The 20,920-nt window shown below is 53.7% G+C and overlaps 2 protein-coding genes across 3 annotated transcripts in view; both read right to left on the bottom strand.

Moving 5' to 3' along the window:
* PFDN1 (prefoldin subunit 1) overlaps nucleotides 1-9,011 on the bottom strand; it is a 32,366-nt gene extending 23,355 nt beyond the window's left edge. Inside the window, exons 1-2 of one of the 2 annotated variants that reach the window (XM_076350116.1) lie at nucleotides 8,915-9,011; nucleotides 8,585-8,730 (exon numbers count right to left, since the gene is read on the bottom strand). In XM_076350116.1, the coding sequence (XP_076206231.1) occupies nucleotides 8,585-8,730; nucleotides 8,915-9,007 (239 nt within the window). In that variant the 5' untranslated portion in view covers nucleotides 9,008-9,011. Of the gene's footprint in view, nucleotides 1-8,563; nucleotides 8,731-8,914 lie in introns of both variants that reach the window. The other variant, XM_076350115.1, reaches the window with a different exon arrangement.
* A 4,168-nt stretch (nucleotides 9,012-13,179) lies between these two features.
* On the bottom strand, nucleotides 13,180-20,623 carry HBEGF (heparin binding EGF like growth factor). Its single transcript, XM_076350217.1, has 6 exons — nucleotides 20,533-20,623; nucleotides 19,982-20,152; nucleotides 17,254-17,431; nucleotides 15,073-15,228; nucleotides 14,868-14,960; nucleotides 13,180-13,727 (listed from the first exon to the last, which is right to left on the bottom strand). Exons 1-5 carry the CDS (start codon nucleotides 20,573-20,575, stop codon nucleotides 14,888-14,890), a joined length of 621 nt encoding a protein of 206 aa, XP_076206332.1. The 5' UTR covers nucleotides 20,576-20,623; the 3' UTR covers nucleotides 13,180-13,727; nucleotides 14,868-14,887.
* Nucleotides 20,624-20,920: the final 297 nt, after the last annotated feature.

Here is a 20,920-nt window from a genome sequence, read left to right on the forward strand (position 1 = left end):
TGATGAATGACAGATCTAGAAGTCCATTCAGCCTGGCTCCCAGCTCACAGAAAGGGTCATTATAACTTCAGCTTCACAGTTCCCATTGCATTTGGGAAACTCTCTACAAAACTTAAGTTAAGAAACTGAAAAGAAAACTAACAACTTTGTACAAAGCCATAAAATTATTTTAACATGTTTTTTGTATTTCTAAAAAAACCCTAACATGCTGTGCTATAACACAGCACAGTCATTTACATGGAATATCCTGCTCCTTGAAACCAAGCGTTTTCATCAGCCTACTGCATGAGAAAAGTTGGGCTAAGCCCAGTCATGCCCTTATCTATTTAAAGATGCTTTTTAATTCTGAACTTGCACTGCTATTCAAGCTTTGAGCATACTCAGTAGGGGATTACTGCATTTTAAGTACTGTTCAAAGCCAATGGAAGAGAGGCTTCCAACGAGCTGATCCCAGGCAATCTAGCTTGATTGAACAGAAGCCGGCTGTGCACAATTGCAAGCACCCAGTAGTCCCCTTCCACTCTCCTAGGGTCTGCTTACGCTTCTGTAAATGATTCCCTATGCAGTTCATAACAGGCACTGCTTATACCCCAGCAAATTCCAGTTTTAGTCATCCTAGATGAATTACCCGGTTCCAAACAGGACAAGGAAGCAATATTAAAAAAAAAAAAAAAAAATCATGACTAATTATAGTTTGTGCTGCCACCCTTCATGTCTAAGAGTTTCACATTTTTCAGTCTGATTTTGAATTTCCCATTCAACAGATCATATGCCTTAACTAGAGCTTGTTCAGAAACAGATGGAGTTGGAACAGATGAGTTGAAGCTTCTCCTATGTTTGCTTTTATTTTAGTGGTCAGTCGTCTCACTGGGTCACTCTCAATATAGCTAAAACTAACTATTCCCCCTCCCCCCCGCCAAAGCAGCACATACCTTAAAGCAAAACAAATCCTGTAGCTTATATTGGGAGGATTATATATGAATACATTCCAGGACCAGCAGTTTATAGTTCACGTGTCATTTTACTACTGCACTCAGAGAGGTGGATATGCACCAGGAGCTGTTTGGGAAGGAGACATGGGTTGAAGCATGCTGGCAGCATCTCTGGTGGGCAGCAGAACCTGTGCAAACTCAGCCTCACAGCGCTGGGGCACAGGCAGATTGTGCAGGATTAGCAGCACTGGAAGCAGTCCAAACTGAGTCCTATGTAGGCCACAACAAGGGTAACTTTTACTCAGATGAACATTTGTAAGCCATAAACCTATTTACTTTAAGGAGCTAAAGGAAGAGGACAAAAAGTGCCACGCTGTTTGCTTCCTCAACCCTCTCCACGGACTGGCCCAACACGTCCATCCTGCCCTGCTGAGGGGCAATGGGGTTTGTTCTGCACTTCAGGCCATGTTTACATTGAGGTTTCTTTTTTTTTTTTTAATCTGTCAATAGCTACAGCATATTACGTTACCTCAAGCCAAGATAGTAACACAGCTTGCAAACAGCAGTTTCTGCATTGCCAGACACTTAACTAGATGGTAGATTTATACCATTGTTCATGCTTGGTTCTTTAAAAAAAGAAAGCAGGAATATACCTCTAAGTGTGTATTAAATATAGCACAACCCAAAATAATAAAATAGTACTGTGGTCTGCTTTTAAAGAACATCAATTCTTTATGAAGGCCCAATCGACATAAATGGAATTTAAAAAAAAAAAAGATAAAGCAAATGTCTGCTCTCTATCATACAGGAATTAATAACATTTGAGATTCAAACCATCTGGGGAAAACAGTGCAAACATGACTGCATTTCATGGAGGTGAAGTCTCCCTGAGTAGTTTTTCTTCGCTATATCCCTGGTTTAGTAGTTTTATCTTCTAATTTTGCTTTAATGTAATTTTTTAGTATGTAGCAATGACGACCTGTAGCTTATTTAAGCAAAGGAAACTCAAATGACTACAGCATGCCTACTAGCAGATGCACTTCAAATAGATTTTTTGCAGTCTAGGTTGTACCATATTTGAAAGTTGCAAGCAGCAGAAAACAGAAACAATTTTTCTGATAATGGGAAGTCAAGGTCCATTTCTAAAGTCTCCTGTATTTTTAAGGATTCCCCACAAATTCCTAAGGAAGGACATTTAAAAAAAGAAAAAAAACAACAAAAAACCCACAATATCAAATGAATGCGCATCTAGGAAAACACAAACAAGCAAACATTGGTGTGAACACCCTGGTCAACCAATCCTAAAGAAATTTCTATTTTAAAAAAGTTTTTTCTATTGGTAAATCTTCTGTGATCAGAAAGGTGAACTTTGCAGTAGTAAAGTGACATGGAGATACTGCTATACTCTGACAGGCAAACTTACGTTTACCCTTCTCAGCAGCAGCCCTTCACTAAGAACCTATACAGGAAAACTAGCAAAATCAGGATACATCTCTCTTGAAAAGCAAATCCATCCACAGTTGCAAGAAAGAAAAAAAAAAAAACGCTTTGTGCCTTGCCCAGGAAGAAACCTTTGAAATGCTAAGTGAGGAGGAAGACCCAAGGATCGGCTTGTGGTTGCTAAACAGCATAGCCTTGGCTTCTGCACATCGCAAATCCTGCTACAACAAAGCATCAAAGAAAGCAATACAGCAAACATCACAGAAGTGGATGTAAAGATAACCGAGTCAAAAGAATTCAAGCATAACGCTAATACAGAGATATTTCTGGATGCTAGAGTTAAATTAGCTAGCACTAAAACAATCACACTGTTGTTTCCTAACCAGTAAGAACAAACTTTTTAGAATTGGCATTCGTGGACCGAAAAAGCTGGATGTTGTTTTGGAAAATCGTTTCTTCTCAGAAAGCCTGATTCTTTTTTATTATTTTTTTTTAACTGACTGAAACATTCTGTTAATTCAGCAAATAGTTTTGGAGAAAACAAAAATAAAAATTCAAGACAGCAGTTGTAGCATTCCTCAGTTCAGCACTTTGGATTTTGCGTCTCTGTATTAAACTTGTGTAAAATAGCAATCTCATCCCACAGCATTAGTTTCTTCATATTTCACTTCAGTGTTTTAATGTAGGGGCTGTAAATTAAACCCTCCTTCTTTCAGGCTTTGAACAGACAGCTAGGTCAGAGGATGCTCAGACCTAGATTTCTCGTTTGTATTAAGGCTGTTCCACATAAAATTTATATATTATGTTGACATACACATATCAGACCAGAGACCGACTCTGGGCATCTCCACCCGACAGCTGTGGGCCCTGAGTGCTGGGTACCTTGTCACACCCTGCCCCGCTGGGTAGATGTCCACTGACACCACACCTGGAAGGGCATCCCCAAGCAAGACAGGGATACGACAGGGACTCTCCCAGTACTACTCCGGTACAGTGATTTGGCCGTTCTCCTCTGCCACAGGAAAGCCAAATTTAAGTGCCCCCACTAAACCAGAGAAACAGCCCCATATTCTGCAGGAAGTGCTCTAGCACTCAGTATTTCCCCAGGGACTCTAACCCTTGATTCCAACATTTCCTTTCGGAAATGTGGGAAAAGACTCAAAATACAATACTTTAAATCCACTAAATATTAAAATAAATGGAAGTTCCTTGCCATTTCAGAATATCAGAGTGACATTTTAGGTGCTTGGAGAACTTCAGAAATAAGACAGTCACGTTCCATGATTTTTTTGCAAAGTCATTTGGCACAGCAAGCCACAAAAGCAGGAGCAGTTCAAGCTCTCCAAAACATTTAATACTTGTCTAGCATGTATCCAAAGAGAACTCTGTACCACTGAAGCAACAAATGGATTGCATTTGCAAGAGACCCCAGATTTCCTCTTTCTGGGAGTAGGGACAAAATGAAGGTGCCTTACTAAGGCCCTTGCTCCCCACAACAGTCTGACCTCCAAACTGTTGCCCCGCAAGTGCAAGACTTCTTGAAGGCTCTGGCATTTATTTATATGACAGCACATTGCCTCTGGATCACAGCAGATCAAACTGTCTCTTCTAGCAACAACAGCAGTCTGAATGAGTAGTTTGTCTCTGTTCTGACCCTTATCTTCTCAGTTTAGATCTCATCTCCTTTACATTTACTCAGGTAGCTCCTTCCTCTGTGTTGTCTAGATAACAGGCAGGGAAAAAGTTAGGGATAAAGACAAACAGAAAAGATTTGTTTGAATGTCATACTTCTAGTCCCAACAGAAAAATGTTCCTAAAGAGTTAAATGTCTCCAGGCAAGGGAGACAAGCAAGTAAAAGCTGTATCTTCTATCACAGTACACATGGAGTAGGTGGGGGAACTATAACCAACAGGTTTATTTCAGTAGGGCTAAGTAAAACACCTTTTTTTTTTTTTAAATTAGCTATTATCTTTATTGTAAGACCCTTTTTTCTGCTACTTATACATTTGACAAACACTGACTTATCAGATGGGTCCATTCTACACCAGTTCTCTGCCTAAAGCTGATTTTTTAAAGAAATGCAGCAGTTTCCTAGAACTGGGCAGATGTACGTCTTGCATGCAAGCCACAGAAATCTTTTCTTCTCTGAAGTTTCAGTACTGCATGGAAAAATTACATAGAGCAGCAGGGCAGGAGAGCTATAACTGGACCAAGATATCCAGGAGATTACAAATGAGCAGCCCAGGGCAGCAGGAATAAGATCAAGAACTAAGTGGGGGAAGGACCGGGGGGGGGGGGGGGGGGGGGGGGGGAAGCATGTATGAGAAATCAGAAGATGTCAAGTTGGAAAAGGAGCCTCTGCCCAAGAGAACAAGCTCCCTTTCTGATCTGGAACAGAATCCAGGCATCCAGACTCCTAGTATCCCCCTATTGTCAGCAGTTAACCACGAAGCCCACTGACCAGCTGTGCTCCTCTCACACTCCTAATCAGCCAGGAAGAGGATGACAACCAACTGCTGCCCCTTACTTCACTGCTCAAGTCAAAGGCACCTGTACAGACTACTACTGCATTACCCCTGCGTACACCAGTTTGATTTTTGCTTTCTGTGACAGCTCTCTAAAAAGATCTTGCAAACTTTTATAGGCCCACTCACACATAACACTGTGAAGAATATTGTTCAGGCTGCAACAAAAGTGAGTAGTTCAAAATAGAGAAAAACCTGAAATAAAAAACAACTGGGTGATGGAAAACCTTATGGCTTATGCACATGTGTCACGCCACGTAGCCTTTGATTCCTCACGCACCATCTCCCAACACTCCTGTCTTGTTCAACATACAGCATAAACAGTGGTCAAGTAGCGAGCAACTGGACACAAATTTTGTTTTCTTTGCAGTTCAGTGCCTGATTGTACTTACTAGACACACCAGACTTATTGTGGAAAATAAAATCTTCCCTTTTTCAATAGCTAGAGGAACTTCAAGTTTATAAACTACATATATTGACCAGAGGCTGATAGCAACATGCTTGTCTCTGGGATTCATTTAAGTATTGCAGCACCTGTCAGCTCCTCAGCAGCTGGGCTTCAGCGCTGAACTCTGCACAAAGCATTACCCAAGGAGATGGGCGATAGAGAAGCCACTCGGATTTCACAGACCAGCCTATAGTTAGCAACTGAACCATAAAGATTAAGCCTTGCGTGTCCTTCAGTTCTTTGTGAGTTTTTTGAAATGTGAGCGGGAAGCACAGTACGGCTACCATATTCTGCGGTGATCTGTGCTGGTAGAATCAAACACCAATCTCATACACAAAAAGTAAAAATGCAGCTACCGCAGCTGTATCGAGCAATGTGCAGTAGTGATTGCTGTCTTCAGGGGTTCAGGAAAGAGCTTAAAATGATTTATGATGTCTCATTTTCAAAAAAACCCAAGAATCACAGTAAAAGCAGGAATGCATTTAAATCCCAGGAGCGATCAAGAACATTTAATCCTCCCTCGGGTTTCACTTGTGTATGGTTCAGCCACCAAATATCTGAACCACTCTTGGGGAAAAAAAAGTCAAAATTATATTATTACAGCTGTCCCCATAAAATACTATACACGCACAAAGTCATTTTATAGGGACAGCTGTAATAATATACTGTACTTGCAGAAAACCTTGAACATGAAGTTGTGCTACAGTGTTTGCTTGATTTTTACTTTCTTATATTTTATTTTTGTAAGTGTTCTTCCATTTGTTGTACAAGTAAACTGATGATAAAGCAATATCAAACCAAAACTGACTATCTATTTTGGCATGGCATGAAAAACTGCAGTGCTCTCCTCACTGTGTCTAGCACAAGTGCCAGGCATTTTTCTTCTGTAAATAAGGATCTTGTCCAGGTTATGGGTTAAAAGAATGTAAAGGGAAAGGCCTGAAATATTCAGACAGAATTCTGAAGCTTAAACTTTCAGCATAGTTCTCAAAGCAATATGATGATATCAGTTCACAAATAGCTTAAGCAGAAGTCCAGCACAGTGGTAGTTGTCTCAGGCTACGTAACAGGCCTTTCAAAAGAGTATGAAGTAACAGAATTGAAATGTATTTGGCAAGATGCCACCACTCAGATGATATCCCAGCCTCATGGATATGTACAGTACACAGCAACTCATCATCTCATACTATGTGGCACTGACATTCCTTGTGTCAAACCAAAAATAGCTATAGCAAAAGTAAATTGAGCCCCACATGTGGAGGCCAGTAAGGCCTCCGCATGTTATACACACTACAATGTTAAAAAAAAAAAAAGACCAAGCTGAAGAGCGACAGATGGACTTTCACATTCGCCAGTGGTGCAGGGAAAGCCTCTCAGAAAGGAAGGAGGCTCAAGATAGGGGTTCAGAGAACAAAAACCGCACAACTGCTTTCCAAGTAGTGCAGAAGCAAGTACTGAACTAGGCAGACTTCTTTCCAGGATGCAGCACATCACCACAGTCTCTTCTTCTTTTTTTTTTTTTAAATATTGTAGTGCGTATAACATGCGGAGCAGGATTACTTTATGATAAAGACCAATACACTCACATTTTTAAGGTATCTTGAGGGAATTCTCCATATAGGAGAAGTATTCTGTACTTCCGGATTTCAAAAAAAAGCTTTAAAAATTTGTTGACTCCAGAATTATCTTCTACTCTTCGTCTGTCTGCTCTGTCACAAAACCAAACAGGAAAAACCCTTAGAGTCATCTCATGAGTACTCCAAACAGGAGTGTTTGCTACGCCTACAGCCTGCCCAGGTAAAATCAGTCGCCTCTTGCAAGGGACCAAAATCTACCTCCCTTCAAGGTACCAGTCACTAGCATCCCCACACAAACCCAACATTTAAGTCACCTACATGAAAAAGTTTATATACTGGGAGCCAAGAAGGGGACTGTCATGCTGAACACCTCCATTAGCCTGGGTAGAAATTCATGTGAAAACTCGCAGCAAAGGGCAAACTACACGCCATTCCTGGCTTCCCAGTCCTGCCACCTCCCTACAACTCGATCTGGAGATTGCATGGTCTGACGGATCAGGGCACTTGTAGTCTGACCTGGCTCACCGCTCGGCCCTGTGATCATCCACTTCAACACGAAGAAGGTGGGGTAAACACAGGGTGGGGAAGAGGTCGATACAATCACCCCTTTTGGCAGCAGTCAGAGCAGATCCAGTGTTTCGCAAAACCACATCCCGAGCTCAGCAGAGTCATCACTGTTACCCAACTCACAAGAGACACAAGAGAAAAATCATAGTACTCTCAAATCAGAAACACAGAAATCTAGTGTAATATTTATCAAGTAAGCACATGTTTCAGATTTGAAATCACTTTGTATGGTCTTCTATCAGAGGCTGCTGAGGTCAAACAGCAGTGCATTGTGGAAGTTAATCAAAACACGTTACTTCTGGTTTAAGGTGTTTCTTTTGACAGCCATCCAACACATGGAAGCACATCTTTATGAGTGCACTGGGACAACCCATATGAGCTTTATGCTCACTTCCAAGGGTTTAAAAAATCCAGGCAACACCTGTTGGATCCATTCCCTGGCATGATACTGCAAAGGGCATAACTGTAGAACATTTGTGTAAGCAAAGCCCTGAGCACGTGAACTGTGCAGAGGGGTTTTTCAAGGAGTCTGATGTAAACTGCATTGGAAATGACTGAAGCTGGACAGATTTGTGAGAGCCTCCTCACCAATGCTGTTTGTCATTAGAATGCTGCTCTGCTAGTCTAGATTACAAACTTCCCAGAGGTGCCAGATGAGACCATCACAGCCAGGAGCAGAGTCAGCAAGCAGAACCACACAAAGCCAATAACATTCATAACAGTCCTCCAAGGCAGCCAGTAGCTAACCCCAAGAGATAAAACCCAGTAAGACTCGCTGCATTCCCAGTCAGATTGCTGGCAGTAAAAATGAAAGACGTTGAGAAAAATGAAACAGATGAACATACTGAGAGAAAGCTGGCCATGTTCCTTGTAAAGGGAAGAGCCTCCTGCCCAGGGCAGCAGTCTAGAGGCCTATTACAGATGAAGGCTGGGGGGTCTCCCCGTGCACAGGGCCGCAATCACTACCCTGCTCCGCTACAGACGCCAGGTACGCCCAAGCAGGGAGCCAGCCAGCCGCTCTCGGCACAGCAAGGAAGCCCCCGCCATCCGCCACAGGCCGGGCAGGTACTCACATCCTCCCCACACCCTCGTACATGCGGGTCTCGTCCACCAGCATCATGACCTCCGTGTCGGTGAGGTGGGCGTGCTTCTTCGTCTTGCTCAGCTGCTCGATCTGGATGTCGGCCAGCTTCACCTTCTGCTGCGTGTCTATCACCTTGGCCTGCAGTTCGGTGAAGGCCTGGGGGGGGGAGAGCAGCGGCGATGAGGGGCGGCCCTGACAGGCCGCGGCCCGCCGGCCCCGCACTGCCGAGGCCGGGCGGCGGGGGCCGAACCGGCCCCGGGCTGCAGGGGAGGAGGGGACCGGGCAGGCGCCGCCCGGGACACGGGGAGCGACACGCTGCCCGCCGCGGAGGGGCTTGTACCTTCTTCAGCTCCAGGTCCACGGGCGCCGCCATCTTGGCTCCGCACGGCGCCTGCGCGGTGGGGGAGCGCCGGCACCGCGTCCTGCTGCGCATGCGCAGGCGCGGGGCGAGGGAGGGGCGCGGGGCCCCCTGGGCGGGGCGGGCCGGGCCGCGCCGCGCCGCGGGCTGCAGGGACCCTGAGGGGAGCGGGGAGGTGCCGCGGGGCCTCCTCGCCAGGCTGGGGACGCCAGGCTGGGCCGGGGGGTCCCCTCGCGGGGGCGGGGACGGGGACTCCTGGTCGGGATGTGGGGGGCGAGACCTCCCCGTCGGGCCGGTCCCGCGTGGGTGTCTCCGGCCCGGCCGCCTCGGCGGCGGGCGAGACGTGGCCCCTGTGAGGGGGCCAGGGGAGAGCCCAGCGGGCCTGGCCGTGCCCCGCGGGCCCGGGTGCAGCTTAGTCCCCTGGGCAGCCCTGAGGTGCCCCCGGAGCCCCCCGAGCCCGGCGGTACCCAGCCGTGGGGGGAGGCGCCCGCCCCGCTCTGCTGCCCGCTCCTCCCGATGGCTGCCACGGCCCGGCCGCCCCTGCCCGAGCTGGCGGAGCTCTGCCAGGGCTCGGGACCCCGGCAGCCGCCCCTGCCACCTCCCTGCCACCCGCCAGCACCGACACGGGGGCCCCCGGCCGGCCCCAGGGGAGGGTCCCAGAGTCACCAGTGGGGGAGCACCAGGGACAGACCAAAAAGCTGTAACGGCTGCTAAAAACAGAGCCAGAGCGGTGCTTCGTTAATAACCCCCAGCGGCCAAACGCGGCCTCATCCTGCAGACCCGCGGAGGTGCTGGGGCTGGGGGTGCCGGGCATCTCGGATCCAGTGAAGCGCCAAGGGGAGGCTGAAATTGCGGCGTGCTTGCCGGGCAGAGGTACCGAGCCGGGCGGTGAGAGGCCCGGGGGGCTCCCCGTGGAGGGGGTGGCGGTGCTGCGACTCTTGCAGCAACAGCTTTCGGCTGCCTGCTGCCCGCAGCACCCTGCGGCCTGCCTCTGCCCGCCAATGAGTCACCTTCACTCCCTCCAGCCCCGGAGCTTTCCTTGGAGCTTGCCCAGATGGGCTGGGGTAAGGGTGAGATCATGATGAGGCCATCGGATGCCTTTTGGGCGAAGGTAGCAAAAACTGAAGTGGCCAGCGTGCCGCTCTGCAGCTGGAGGCAGGCGGGGGGTGAAGTGGCCAGCGTGCCGCTCTGCAGCTGGAGGCAGGCGGGGGGAACCTGCTGCAACGCCCCTATTAAAAAGCAGAGTGCAGGATCCGACCTTCAGGGGTTCTCAGCTCTTGTTGCCACCCGCTCCCAGAGCGCGGTCACCCGTTTCAGTGTCTTCCCCAGCTCTTTCCAGCTGCCGCAGATACCCACCCACTGCCCCCCCCCGGCACTGCTACTCACCTGGTGCAGAGCTGGAGCTGGGGGACAGTCCCCATTGCCTGCACCCCCTGCCTGCGAGGGCAGCTGCACGCCGGTGTGAGGCCTTCCGCTGTGCCCCCAACTCCGCAGGCGCCTGGGGGGATTTGTGTTGCACTCTCTGCGGTGGCAGCAAACCCATGGGAGATGCCTCACTGTGGCAAAGCCCGTCCCAGGCTCGGGGCTTAGCGGCTGGGTGAGGAGCTGGGCAAAGCCAACAGCCCCAGTCGGGAGGAAAATCAGCCGAATGGAGGCATGCGCACGGCTGCTGCCACCTGCTTCCGAAGGGAGGCAGTGGGGGTGGTTCAGCCACTTTTGGGGTGTCTCTTCAGCTGCCTCGTCCCTGCTCCAGGGCACTGCTGCCCCCTCCATCCAAACCCTGCCACACTGTGATGGCCAAAGGCACTGAAGCATGGCTGCCAAGGTGCTGGGGCAGGCAGGGGAGAATTGGTTATTAAATTGACTAATGCAATATATTGCAATTTTTTATTAAACCTGCATCTGGGATTTTGGAGGTCTCCTAGCTTTGACCCTTGCTCCAGAGAAGAGGCAGAAGAAGCTGCAGGGCTCTTCTCCAGGCACGTGGTCTCTGCCTGCAGCAGGACCGAGCGAGCCCAGGCAGGGGGCTGGGACACACTGGGTGATGGTGTTTAGTGGCTGGGCACACGTTTTGTCACCCGTAGACAAGCCAGGCACAGGTGTCAAAGGGATCTGAAGGGAGATGCTAGAGGTCACAGTATGGAGTCAGCGTCAGAGGCAAGTGGACTTGACACCATGGCAGTCAGGAAGTCCTGCAGCTGGTGACATGTTTGTGCTCCTGGGTTCGTGCCCGGAGGGGGGTGAAGGGCCAGGCTGCTGAGCTGGGGCTGCTGGAGGCCACCGCCTGCCTTCACCAGGACCCCCGCCAGTGCTCAGCTTGGCCAGCTGCCGCAGCGGCCCACTCCTGTCCAGGGGGGAAAGCAGGGTGGTGGAGACTGCTTTCCTGGCACCCCATTCCTGCAGGCACAGTTAGGCGAGCAGCCTGGCCTCCCCCCGCAGCGTGTCAGCATCCTGGGCAGGGCAGGGCAGAGCCCCGCGTGCCCCAGCCAGGCTCCGGGCCACCTCCTGTTTCATGGCCACAAGCGCAGCTGGACCAGGGAGCTGCCCTGGGGGCTTCATACCTGCCTCAGCCGGGAAAAGAGCAGCTCTGCCATACAGCATGGGGGACTGTCAGCCCTTCCGAGCCCAGTGGGGCAGAGGGAGCCAGCCCATGGATCCAGCCAGCTTCCCGCTCCATACATCTCCAAAATATGTTTCCCATCTCTTGGCCTGTTAAATTACCACCTGTGGGCACTGCCGGCCTACAGAGGAGCAAAGTGGACCAGAACATGTCCTTGCAGGGAAGGAGGAGGGCAGAGGGCAGCTGGGCTCTGGGCAGAAGTCCCAGCTGTCTGCAGAAAAGCCTTCCAGCAGAGCTATTCCCAGTGCCCGCCAAGGTGGTGCGGAGCCTCAGGCATTCGGAGCTGCCCACCATGAAAGGCAGGAAGGCTGGAGCAGGGAGCGGCTCCGGGAAGGGGAGCAGCAGCAGCACAGCAAGGCAGGGACACAGCCAGGCGATCCAGAGCAGAAGGGCCTCCTGCACAGCAGCTGGAGGCATTATTTGCTTAATAGACATTGAAAAAGGCCAAAGTTTGAAGTCTCTGATTAAACTGGCACTCCCACAGCATTAAGGTTCAGGTTTGCACAAAGCAGAGCATGTTTCCCTGGCTCTGGGACTCGGGCCACTGCAGCTGCTGGGGCTTTTACTCTCCGGGTGATAACACGCAAGGGTGTCTGTTGTCACCCACCCACTTCCCATCTGCCGTAGCCACGTACTTTAGCCCTTCTATCTCGGGAAGCACTGGAAAGCCAAAGTATTGCTGCATTCCATCTTCCCATGCCCCAGGTTTTGCTACCACAAACTTACCGGCTGCACAAGAGGGATCAACCTATGCACTCACTTCCTAAGCAACCCCTCCCCCAGTAAGCATAAAGCTTATTTCATACTTTACCAGAGCTAAATTCTAGGTAAATTAGGCCAAAAAGCTCTCCAGATTACTCACTGCCCAGCTTTAGTGCACATTGTAGGAGCAGGAGTAGAAAGCAAATAGCTTAGCACTCCCCTTTGAAAACTGAAGTTTGACATCTGCCGAAGGGAAAGGGGCTGGAGGAAAGCCCTTTCTCTCTGCTTCAAGGCTCTCTCCTAGAGCCAGCATCTCACCCTGATCTCAGCTCCCCCTGGGGAAGACCAGGGAAGAGGAAAAAGTGGTTTGGGGTTATTTTTACTGCAAAGTCAGGAATCAGTCCTGAACCACCATCTGAAATGATGCTCGCTGGAATGACCCCAGCCCCAGGAGCCTGCAGCCACCCCAGGAACTGCTGGGATCCCCCGCAAGGGAAGTGAGTCCACCTCTTGATTTTTTTTTTTTTGGCCAAATGCTGTCTTAAAACCAGGAATCAATCCTATTCAGATCAATCAGTGGCCAGAGTGGCTTCACTCATACCAGAGGCAGCTTTGCTTGACGAGCAGACACCCAAACATCACATCCCTCCCAGGGCATCAGCTGGCAAAGATGCAAATCTCCAAAGAAACACAGATGGGGCTGGCTTGGCTGCAGGCTCCTGCAGGACAGATCCTGCCACCAGCCCCTTGCACCACGCTGCTCTGCTGCACCCCAAGGATGGCACAAGCCAATCCAGCAACCTCCGCCGCGCACTCAGGATCTCTGCCGCTGTTTGCAATACCCCACTAGCAAGGGCATGTTGCTATGTGCAGTCTTCAGAGGTCTAACTCCTTCCCACCTCCGTCATTAAATTAACAACCCAAGTATTTGTAACAAAGTGTTATTTATTAGAATATTACATTGCACTTAAAAAATAAGGGAGGTCTGACCCTGTCATCTTGACCTACACGAAGGATACAGGGCCAGACCTACAATAAATATAAATACTATGTACAGTTTATCTAAAATAAATATATAATTTAAAATGAAAAATATCTTGTTAAATAGCTGTTACCCTCCCACCCCTCCTGCGCCTAAGAAAGCCCCAAGCCCGGTCTCCTCGCCTTTCACAGTTTGTTCCTTGGCATGCACCGCAGTGGACGGAGAGCTGCTCGAGAGCCCCTCTGCCGCCAGCTGGCCGGTCCCTCCTGTCTCCGCACAGCCGCCCGGCCGGCAAGCGCCTCTCCCGAGCCCACTCCGTCCCGGAGATGGCCACAAAGCTCCCTGCAGTGATGCTGCTGCCCGACCAGCCCCAAAGCAGGTGCTGTCCTGCTGCTCCGGCGAGCTCCCGCCGCACTGCAGGCTCCCAGGGACGGCGCTGGCTCTGCAGCTCTCGCCTCTTCCAGGAGGTAGAAGTGCGTTAGTGCCGACCCCTGCAAGACAGCGGCAGGAGAGCTCACAACATGGCCCTGGGCTGCTCTGCCCGCGGAGCAGTTCCTGCATGGCAGGGCCAAGGTGCCCATCCCACCCAGCCTGGCAGGAGATCCCTCATGGCCACCAAAGCCGCAGCAGCCACTCGCTGCTTCGAGGGGCTGGACCCGGGAGGATGGGAGCCAGGATGCTGGGGAAGCGGTGGCTAAGCATCCCACCCCATGTCCACCATGCTTCCCTTCCAGGGACCACAGCACTTTTCCCCCGGACATATCCACCCCAGTAATCCCCAGGGCAGAGGGGACAGTGATGAAATCCTTGCGCTGCATCTCCTTCCCCAAAATTCAACTCCTATAAAGAGCTAAAAATCCCACCCCCAACACTATTACCAACATTACAGAAATTCTTTGAAGGCATTACTTCATCCTCACAAAAAACAAAGATTTTTCTTTTTTTTAAAAAAGAGAAGTAGCTGTGATACATATGGGCACATCTAACATCAGGGTTTGGACCAGACCAGAGGAAGTCTGCAAGCTTTCCAGCACCTGGCCACAGCCACAGGGCCACCCCTGGGGCAGAGCACGCCCCACCGCCCAGCCAGAGTAACATCGCATGGGGCTGGCAGCAGGATCCCCCCGTACCCAGCTGCAAGGCATTACGTTGGTGCAAGTAATAAGCAGAGTGGGAGTGAAAAGGAAGGGTTGTTTTTTTTTTTAATATATAAATAGAGGCAATATCTAAGGAGGGGAAGTGACTCAGAGGGTCAGAGAGGGAGCAGAACAAGTGGGAAAAAAAACCACCAAAAAAACCAGAAGCAGCTTCCCCACTGCCAAATGTCCCCAAAGCATGCAGCGACAGGGCAAAGCAGGGGCTTAAGGTTAGAAAGGAGGAGGTGGTGGTGGCTGGGGGTGTCAGGGGACAGGGGCTTGAGCAGGAAGGGGAGGCAAGTGGGCCTGAGCCCCACGGGGCAGCCCAGGCTCTCAGGCCAAATCCAGTGAGCTACTTCTCCAGGCTCAGACTGTCTTCAGCTCCTGCCTGGCTCTGGCACAGGATCCACACAACAGTCCCAGCCAGTGTGAACAAGGAGAGCCCCTAGATGCCCACCAGCCCCACTGCTGTCCCATGCCCGGCCAGGGGCTCACCTTGCCAGCACCCAGCATCCTCAGTGATTCACAGTGATGCCCAGCTTGATTTTCTCTTCGTTTTCTACATCGTAGACACCCCTCTTGTGACACCTGTGAGGCCAAGCAAAGAGATGCTCAGAGCATGGAGAAGTCCCGGCCACGCTCGCCTGCACGTGGTCTTCCCGGGGACATGGATCCAATGACTCATATCTATCCCACTCACCTGAGCATCAGCAGGGCTGCGATGATGAGGAGACACAGGGAGGACAGGACAACAGCAACAACGGCCAGTGCCGTGGTGTGGTCGTATGCGCTGGGGGGGTGCTCCACAGGCAGCGAGAGGCCGTGGCATCTCTCTCCATGATATCCTGGCTGGCATCTGGGCAAGAAGAAAAGTCTTAAAGGTTGGTGGCAACCAAGCATAGAAGGTCCTTGGGTGCCTCACACCCCCGTGGAAAGGAGCTGCCTCTTTGCTCAGCCTTAGCCAGCACCCTGCCCGTTCCCCTTGGTCCCCCTTCCCTGAGCTGGGAGGTCTGGTGTCACCATCACCTCCCTGGTACTGGTAAATTAAGTTTCTCCTGCCCCAAGCACCAAGTGAAGACTCCTAGAAAGGTTGAGCTCCTCCCAGTAGAAGGCACCAGGGTCTGTGCTCTTCCCAATCGTCCCCAGGCAGAGCCAGGCTGCCCAGACCACCTCTGGAAGTGGGAAGTCCCATGCAAGGGAGCAGAGAGGCAGCTGGACTGGAGCTCAGTGCTTCCCTCGGAGCAGGATGTCCCTGCACACCCTGCCAGCCAGAGAGGTGCCACCTCCCTGCAGACTCAGGAGGTTACTCACATAACAGAAATATAATGCTCCCCAGCAGAGCTGCGAGGCTGCCAACCCTCCCCGTGAGTCAAAGCGCACTGATGCGGCCGGATATATATATATCTCTATATCCAGTGCCACTGACCCTCAAGCTTACCTCCAAGATGGGGTCTCAGCCCAGCCCTCCTGCCCATGCGCCAGCGTCACCTCCCAGCCATGGCAGCAAGGCCAGACACAAGGCAGAGGAGCAGGACCCAGCCTGGCAGCATCCTCACCCCACCCCGCGCCCCGGGGACCAGCCCAAGGAAGCGATGATCCAGGAGACCCTGCGACACAGGCAGCCAGCCACCAAGAGCAGCCACAACCGAGTGACACCAGCCAACACGAGGCCTCATTATCGGAGAGGACTGGGGCAGTTGGCTGCTGTTCCTAAAAACCATGATGGCTCTGGGGAGACGTCACCCAGGGATGGGCCACCAGGCTGGAGAGCCCCAGCTGGCCCCCAGACCCCTCCTGCTTGCCTGTGTCCCAGGTCCTCCCCCGGCCCCAGAGATCTGGGAAGGGCAGGAGGCTGGGCAGGGGACGCCTGGCTGTCCCAGTCCCAGGCAGGGGATGCTGCACCAGCCCAAGCTGAGCCAGCAGAGTTCTCTTGCTGGCAGTCCCGAGTCCCCTGTGCAAGGACCCAACTTCATGACAGCTTCCAGGCAGAGAGAAACTAAGCAGTTCAAGGAGCTATGTGGAGCCTGATCCCTGCAGATTGCAGGGCACGAGATCTTGTGGGCACCATAAGCCAGGGAGCTATTATCTTCCCCAGGCTCCAGAGCTGGGTGGCTCAGAGGATTGATAGCAAAGAACAAAGCCTCTTATATATCTGCCAGCTCAACCCCTGCCCACGTCAGCGGGGAACAAATGTGCACCCCTGGGTATTTCCCACAGTAGCAGCGCTGGATCCAGGTGCCCCGGCAGCAGGCAAACGCTTTCTCCTCCGCTTGCCTCATCTAGTCCCTACTCTCTACCTGCATCCCAGGGGGGCCAGAGAGGGTGGGTACACAGCCCTGTCCTTCATCAGGGCCAAGGGACAGCTTGGGCATGGCTTTGGCAGACTGTCCCCAAAGGTGCTACCTCCAATCCACCTCGCTGGTGCCACAGCAGAGATGCTCCTCCTGCCTGCACCAGTACATCCCGACAGCCACCAAAGCCCTGAGCTCTCAGCCAAGGCTGGCAGCAGCAAGGGACAGGGGGACGCAGGGTTACAGAGTCAGCATGGGGTCTCGCAAACCAGACCTGCAGAAGACCTTGGCTGCGAGACCCCAGCCCCTGCCCACCGTCCTCTGAACCCCACCACCGCGGGTCTCCGCACGGTAGCTCAGCTGGAGCTTGCCGTGCCAGCAGGGGATGCTGGGTCTAAGTCCACGACGGATTTTGGTGGGGGATGGACATTGCTCAAGAAGCACAAGGAAGAGGCCAAGTCAGAGCCGTCCCCACACGGACAGGGAACATACACTAAAAATATCTCCTCTGCTCTTCCTCTGCCCGACCCAGAGAATTGAAGGAACCATGACTAAGGCTCCCCCGGCACAGGCACACGCCAGCAACTCACATGCAGGAGGGAGCTCCTAGCTCTCGGATGTATTTGCATTCGCCGTGAATACAGAAATCCTTGTACTTCCGCAGGCACGGGTCTCTCTTCTTCCCCAGGCCTTTGCCTTTTCTTCTTTTATTCCCGTTCCCTTTTTTCTTGGGAGTAACCAGGCCTTGAGGCTTTGACAGGAAAGCAACTGGAAAACAATTTCGGAAGGAGAAAACAGTGGTCAGATCACCTCCGTGCGTCAGCCGAAGAGAAGGCAGAGCAGCAAACCCTGGGCTGCTGCAGCCAGCTCAGCCCTGGTCCTCCCACAGCCTTTTGTGCAGTGATCTGCCCCCAAGCAGAGGGTTTTTTTCCATTTTTTTTTTTTCTTTCAGCTTCTCACAAATATCATGGCCTTTCCGATTCATAAGAACAATTCTCAAGGAAAGAAAGGACTCGGGGCGGGGGAAACAGAGCTTTATGCATCTCAAATGTTGCTATTATATGCACCAGTTTCCACTGAACACAGAAAATTGCTAATTGCCCCTTTATCTGGCTTTTATTTCCCTGATGAGCATGGTCTTTTGTAAGACCCTATTCATGGCTTTGATGGACTCTCCTTCCTGTGGGTACAGGGATGCCTTGCACACCCGGAGCAGGATTAAGAAAGCAAGCCTGGCTTAATTTTTGGTTTTGCAGAGCGAAAGAGATGGCAAGGGCAGCATTCCCATGAATTACAAAAGTATGTTTTAATTGCAGTGCAGAGACCGGTGGCTTTTGGTGCAAGGCCAGCTCCCTGCTGGGATGGTGGGAACCAGAGCACTGAGCTCCTCGCCTGGACACAGACCGAAACCAGCAGTGTTACTGGAATAGTTTTAAGATGTGCAGATGCCCAAAGAATCAGCCCCCAGCTTGATCTCGCAAGGTGCCAAGATGCTAGAAAGCGCTCACTGCTCCAATAGGGGCTTTTCAGCTCCCCCTGAACCACGGCACTTACCTCCGGTGAGCCCAGGGAAATATGAACTAAGCCCCACGCTGCTCATGGAGGAGAGGGCAGCCGAGCCTAACCTGGCGAGTTGTAACCTGCCTAATTCCTTCTCAGCCACTTCCTGACGTAACCGAGCCTGTCTCCTCCCCGGCAAGCACCTCTCGTGCTGCGGCACACCGGTTGCGCACCTAGCAAAGTTATTTTGCTATTTCGACATCCTTCACACTACGCCTGGAGAAAACTGATACTCCAGGAAACTCTGCGGCTTGGAGAAACCCCAGGATCCGGGTGAGGCCCGGGGCTCTGCCCCAGGCTGGCAGCACAGGCTCTCCCCTCCCCTGCGGGTTATCTCCTGGCCGCAGCCAGCAGAGACACAATGCCTGCTGACCCCCCCAAGCCACCTCCACTGTCACCACCCCTCCTCCCCAGGGCTCTGTCCCTTAGGACAGCCTGAGAAGATTTGGAAGATCTTGCTGGTAGGAAAACTGGTCCAGCCCAGGTGGGCAGGGGGGTGCTGCTGCTCTCCCCCTACTCAGACACCCTGGGGGCTGTGGCACAGAGGAAGTCGCCTTCAACACAAAAGGCAGGTTTTTCTGACCATAGCTCAGCTCAAGGCATCGAGAAGGTGCTCTGAGAGGCTGTAGCCTCAGTAAGCAAATATCCCCCATGCCCTCGGCCTGTCCCGCAGACGAGGGTCAGCCAACGCCTGCCAGATCGCTTGCTCTAGGACAGGGTCCCCTCCTAAGGGGGATGCACAGAGGAGCAGGCTGGAGCATCTCCCTCCCAGCAGGAGGGGTAACAGCGTTTCCCAGGGGCTGCGTCCTGTTGGATGTGAGGGGGTCAGCCCGGTTTTGCAGGTTTTTTTTGTCACAGGCTGATGGCACAGCCAGAAAGCAAAGAAAAACACGGAAAAAAGGGAGGATGAACTGTATGGGGCAGAGCACGCTCCTCCTGGTGCCAGGTTACTGATCTCAGCACGTCACATGTGCAAGGCACAGGTACAGCTCACCCTCCTCAGCTTGCAATGGGCCCCCCATCCCACCCCCACGAGAGTCCCCGGGACACTCTGGTCCCGAGCCTGGGGGAGAGGAGCCAAGCATGAATGCCCAGCGAGCCTAACAGAGCGACAGTGTCCCCAACGCCCCCGTAGCGGGGACTGCTGGCTGACTAACCCTGCCTAGGTATGAGGAGCAGCCGTGTGTAGGCGGTGGGTGAGTCACAGCGATCCCCTCGCCGGTGGCCACCGTGGCTACCATCTGGAAGGCAGCACGGGCCCACCAGCCGGAGCTGCGCACCTGCGGGCAGGGGCTGCCGTGCCACCCAGAAGGGCTCTGCCTTCCATCTGGCCAAGGAGTTGGGGGCCCAGGAACCCTTGGGACCCCCGTGCCAGAGACTTCAGGGACACAGGCAGCCCCTGGCACAAGGCGAGGAGCTGCCAAAGCCCAGTTGCTCCGTGCTAGTGCCCCACGGGCTGGCCCCACTCAGGGCTACTGCCACGGGCGCTCGGTACCCGGGGGCTCCCCCGCAGCTCCCTCTGAAGCGGAGCCGGAGCTGCTGCCGGGGAACCCGCCGGGCTGAGCCGAGCCCTGCCCGGCCCCTCCGCGCCGCCCCGGGGCCAGCTGCCCCCAGCCCGCCCCGCCGGACCGCACCGGCCCCGCGCCCCCCGTCCCGAGACCCGCTCCCGGACCAACCGCCCCGACCCCCCCCCCGGGACCCCCCGCCCGGGACCCCCAGCCGCCCCACGCGCCCGGCGGCGGCTCCGCCCGCCCGTACCTCTCGGCAGCTCGCTGAGGTCGTCCCCCGAGGCCGCTCCGCCGCCCTCCTTCTCCGGGCTGCCGCCGAGCAGCGGGGCCGTGGCCGGGACCGGCGCCCCGCCGCCGCCCTTGTGCAGCACCTCGTTGTGCAGCTCGTCCCGGTCCAGCCCGCCCGCCGCCGCCGAGCACACTGCGGGGAGGGGGCACGGTCAGGCCAGGCGGGCTGACCCTGCCCGGGACCCCCCACGCGTGACCGGGGCCGCGCTGCCCGTGACCGGGACGCCCCACGCGTGACCGGGACGGGGCCGATTTTCCCGTCTGCCCCCACCCCTGCCCGTGCCCAGGGTCGCGTTGCCCGTGCCCAGGGTCGCGTTGCCCGTGCCCGGGACGCCGCACCCGGGACCGGGGCCGCGTTGCCGGTGCCCGGGACCGGGACCCTCCACGCGAGACCGGGGCCGTGGCCGCGTTGCCCAGAACCACCCCCCCCACACGTGTCCGGGACCCCCCACGCGTGTCCGGCGCTGGGGACGCGTTGCCCGTGCCCGAGACCCTCCCCACGCGTGTCCGTACCCGCCGCCAGCAGCGCGTGGATCAGCACCGCCCGCCCGTCCATGACCCGCGGGCACACGCGTCCCAGCCGCTGCCGAAGCTCCGCTCCGCTCCGCTCCGCTCGGGCCCGCACCGGCAGCCGCTCTCCGGCGGCGCGGCCCCGCGGCGGGTAGAAGGCGGCGGGGCGGGGCGGGGCGGGGCGGGGTTGCCCGGCCGCCCCGCCCCCGGGAAGGGCTTCCCCGGCCGCCGCTGGGGGGGTCCCGCCGGGGGCAGCCCGCCGGGGGCAGCCCGCCGGGGGCCGGGGGGGACCCCTCGCTCCGGGGGATGGGGGGTGGGGGGGGGCTCATCAGCCACCGCCGCACCGGTACCACCCCCCTGTCCCCAGCCTGGGGCACCCGGCGCTGTGGGC

Source organism: Aptenodytes patagonicus, chromosome 12, assembly GCF_965638725.1.
Source record: "Aptenodytes patagonicus chromosome 12, bAptPat1.pri.cur, whole genome shotgun sequence".
Lineage (NCBI taxonomy): Eukaryota > Metazoa > Chordata > Aves > Sphenisciformes > Spheniscidae > Aptenodytes > Aptenodytes patagonicus.